The sequence below is a fragment of the Littorina saxatilis genome, linkage group LG4, assembly GCF_037325665.1.
Source record: "Littorina saxatilis isolate snail1 linkage group LG4, US_GU_Lsax_2.0, whole genome shotgun sequence".
NCBI classification, from domain to species: Eukaryota; Metazoa; Mollusca; class Gastropoda; order Littorinimorpha; family Littorinidae; genus Littorina; species Littorina saxatilis.
This window is the reverse complement of record NC_090248.1, coordinates 23413199-23417525: the sequence shown is the minus strand read 5'-3', so window position 1 is coordinate 23417525 and position 4327 is coordinate 23413199. Positions and strand designations below refer to the sequence as shown.

Sequence of the window (4327 nt, the reverse complement as noted above, 5' to 3'; positions counted from 1 at the left end):
TGCGTGCGTGCGTGCGTGCCGCGTTCGTACATGTGTTCGTGCGTGCATGCGCGCCCACTCGCGCATCTCACGGTGAGCATGCGTGTGTGAGTGTACATTCGTTCTCTCAAAAGTAGAAGGCTATCTACTCAAAATGCGTTGAGTAAGTGTAAAAACTGTGGAACCTTTCAGCTACCATTCTGTGTGCCACAGGGACCTGTTTCACCTTCGCCATTTTTACTGGATCCTGCTTTTCCCCATGTTCCGATTCAAAACAGACGCTGTAGCTCCTCGATACAGCTCTTATAACAATCCCCAGTCGACACCCATCTGTCAATAAGACTCTAAAAGTCATCGACCTGCTTGCTTGCTACAAGGTATGACTGTATTGTGGAGCTCACATTTACTGTCCTGAATCAGTGATTGTGCCTTCTAAGAGCGTCCCCGTATGCTGGACGAATCTTTGTTTTCATTATGAAGAGAGCGCGCGTGCACTGAGGCACAAACATACACATGCACACACAAACACGCACGCACGCGCGCGCACATGCCCACACATACGCACGCACTACGCACACACGCATGCACACAAGCAAACACACACACACACACACACACACACACACCGTGACTCACACACACACTCACACACCGGCAGACACACACACACACACACACACACACACACACACACACACACACACAATGTGTTTTGATGGAGAGAGAAACGTACAACAAGAGATAAAGATGTCAGTGTCACAAAGTGGAAATGTCAACCACCATACACCACCCTGTTTGTTGGGATATATAGTGCGCCACTCCCTGTAACCAAACAAATGCGATATAGACCACCGTTTTTCTTGTTTTCTATGGGAGGACAGGGGGGTGTCAATGGGAGCGTTGTTTTGTTTTTTGTTTTATGAGCTTGTTTTCGAGCATATGGAGACCGTTTCCGCGACAAACAGGTAGGCAAACACACCGTCTATATCCGCACGTTTTGTAGGCCAAATTTGCTCTGCAGCCTTCCAGATGGCCCACGGTTACTAACATCTTCGTGCCTATTGGTTGTGCGCCTTTACGAATGAATTGCCGTCCATGAACCGTACACGAAGTATTTTGAGTAAGAAGTCTTCATTTTATAATGTAGGCGTTCGGTGTGCTGTTTTTCCTGTGCAGAAGTCTTTGGTTTTTAAGTACAACATATATGCACATTTGTTCAACGGTTTACCTGAACTTTTCTGTGACTCTTTCTAAAGTTCGAACCAGCTGAGGCTTCTGGGTCAACCATTAAAATGAGAGAATGTTGCAAGTCAGAAGTCAAACCGTGTCCCATCGAGTCATCTTTCTAATCTGAACTAACTTTAACTAACTGAAACACCAGTTTGGCCCGAAAGGTTTATGGTGTAACACTTTACTGACTGAAACAAATACGATCTGAAACGCCATTTGGTGAAATACATCTGGTAATTTTGACTTCATTTACTGTAATTCAGACAAACCTACATTGGTTTACTCTAAATGTCTCCGTTATCATGCTAATGAACATTAATAGTAAGTGAACGGCTTCGTTATGCACATGCAGTCTGCAGTGTTCCGACTCGTCGTCATACTGTTTCAGTATTTCATCAACCGGCACGGTTGGCCTAGTGGTAAGGCGTCCGCCCCGTGATCGGGAAGTCGTGGGTTCGAACCCCGGCCGGGTCATACCTAAGACTTTAAAATTGGCAATCTAGTGGCTGCTCCGCCTGGCGTCTGGCATTATGGGGTTAGTGCTAGGACTGGTTGGTCCGGTGTCAGAATAATGTGACTGGGTGAGACACGAAGCCTGTGCTGCGACTTCTGTCTTGTGTGTGGCGCACGTTATATGTCAAAGCAGCACCGCCATGATATGGCTCTTCGTGGTCGGCTGGGCGTTAAGCAAACAAAAAAACAAAAAAATATGGCCCTGCGTGGTCGGCTGGGCGTTAAGCAAACAAACAAACAAAGTATTTCATCAGCACACACGCAATTGACCCATACACAGGCGGATAGACAGACAGACAGACAGAAGGAAGCGTGAAGCTCTAACGTGCCCAGGACCGAGGTTCACGAGAAAGTGACCAACCGGATGGGATCCAGCCGGGGTGTTGGATTGGTTGACATTCAAACGTGTTATGAATTCAACGAATCAGACCCCGCGGTTTGTTCTCTTCTTCTTCTTCTTCTTGTCGATCACACGTTATATTGTCAGCCCGGACAGCGAGACGAATGATGCTGTCTTCTCCAGGTCTTCGTTTTCTCCGTACAGCTTTCAGTGAAGAGACACACAAAATGATTTGTTCTCTCCAATTTGGGGGTGGCACCCTACCTAAGGTACCCCGTTCAGACAGCAATACGCCAAAACGCGACAAAGGGTAACGCCAGGAGGAGCCAAGCAGATGGAGTAAACTCCACCTTACTCTCCCTGTACTGCTTTTTGCCATGTACGAAACACAGAGGTGTGGTTCAGCTGCTGCGGATACAAGTGGTTGTTCTCGTCTCATCAGAAATCGATACAGTGATTGAATTTTTTTTTTTATCTAACCTAAGAAGTTTTGTTGGTCTCATATTTTTTTCCCAAAAGGTTGTGTTGGTCTCATCAAATATCGATAGTTGATCGATTTCTTTTCTTTTTTTAAATATTTTTTGAAGAGGATTTCAAAGCAGAGTTACGATTTTCTGACCAAAAAAAGTAGTGGTTGTACGCGTTTCATCTTAAATCAATGAAGTGATTCATTTTATGTTTTATTCGAGGAGAAGGTGTTGGTCTCATCAAAGAAGGGAACATTGATTTGTTTTGGTAACAGGGTGTGAAAACACAGCTGCGATTTAGCTGGTGACACTCGTCTTTATGTTTCTCTTATCTCAAATCGACAGCTGATGGTTTTTTCGTTAATTTGGTGAGCTGAAAATTGGCTGCTCACACTAGTCTTAAGCATGTTTTTTTTCCTCCAATAATAAGTCGATAAACAGAGTGGTTTTTTTTTTGTTTGTTTTTTAAGAGATGTGAAAAAAAGATTTGGAAATCAGCTGGTCACACCAGCATTTCCGCTTTTCTCATTCAAACCGGTAAACGTTTTCTTCTCCTTTGATTTGAAAGAAACACAAGAAACAAGAAAACTATAAAGCTGCAAATTAGCTGCTCACAAATTTGTGTGTGTGTGCTAGTACTCATCACGAGTTGATCAATTGATCTTTTGTCTTCTGATTTTTCGGATAAAAGGTGTTCGGTCATTTTTTTTTTCTTTTTTTTTCTAGAAACAGAGAGCTGTGAATCAGCCTCTGATACAAGTGGTTTTACGTTTTCAAGAGAAATCGATCAAGTGATCTTTTTAAAACCATTAAAAGAATGTTAGGTTTTTTTTGGTAAGCTTCTGCAATTACATTGAAAAATATGTTCTTTTTAACAAAAGCCAATTAAACTAAAAAGTATAATATAAAAAATAAAAGATGGGAAAGAAAAGGAAAAACCCAAGGAGAAAGAGGGAAAACAAAAAAATCAAAATCAAATCATTAAAACAGGCCGATTTCGTCAATCAAAATGTTCCCTCATTTTTCTGCTTTGCTCCTATTTCATGAATACTGATATGAACTTTAAATTTGTTCCATGAATTGACCTTTACATTGTAGGTTCAATTGTGCACTGGAGTCATGGAATGGTGAATCGACTGCCGTGATACTTGACCGCTGTCCAGAAGAACAATGTCGCCACGCGTTTGTTACCTGCTGGTGTGCGTGATTTGCTTTGTGGTTTTAACAGTTTATTGTGATGAGGTGAGTTCTAACATTAAGAAAACTATTTTGTTTTGTTCAGATGTTTGTGTTTGTGTTCTTGTTCTCTCTCTCTCTCTCTCTCTCTCTCTCTCTCTCTCTCTCTCAGTATCTCAGTCTCTCTCTCAGTATCTCAGTCTCTCAGTCTCTCAGTCTCTCTCTCAGTCTCTCAGTCTCTCTCTCGCTCTCTCGCTCTCTCTCTCTCTATCTCTCTCTCGCTCTCTGTTTCTCTCTCTCTCTCTCAGTCTCTCTCTCTCTCTCTCGCTCTCTCTCTCTCTCTCTCTCTCTCTCTCTCTCTCTCTCTCTCTCTCTCTCTCTCTCTCTCTCTCTCTCTCTCTCTCTCTCTCTCTCTCACTCCCCCTTCCTTTCCCTTTCTTCTCTGTTTTGTTTTCATTTGTTTTGGTTTGGTTTGGCTTGTTTGATGCAATCTGTAACTGGGTTTTTTTGTCTATTGTTATTGATGTTATTTTAAGGTTCGTTCTTTTGGGTGTTTTCGATTCTATTGCTTTTAAACTCATGTTTTAATTTGCCATTTTAATATGTTCTTCTTAAAAACAAT

At 42.5% G+C, this 4327-nt stretch overlaps 1 protein-coding gene across 1 annotated transcript in view; it reads left to right on the top strand.

Moving 5' to 3' along the window:
* The first annotated feature begins 2410 nt into the window (after positions 1–2410).
* Positions 2411–4327, top strand: part of LOC138964260 (inter-alpha-trypsin inhibitor heavy chain H3-like) — a 43683-nt gene continuing 41766 nt past the window's right edge. The window contains exons 1-2 of the mRNA XM_070336165.1: positions 2411–2515; positions 3628–3771. Of these exons, the coding sequence (XP_070192266.1) occupies positions 3700–3771 (72 nt within the window). The 5' untranslated portion in view covers positions 2411–2515; positions 3628–3699. The remainder of the gene's footprint in view (positions 2516–3627; positions 3772–4327) is intronic.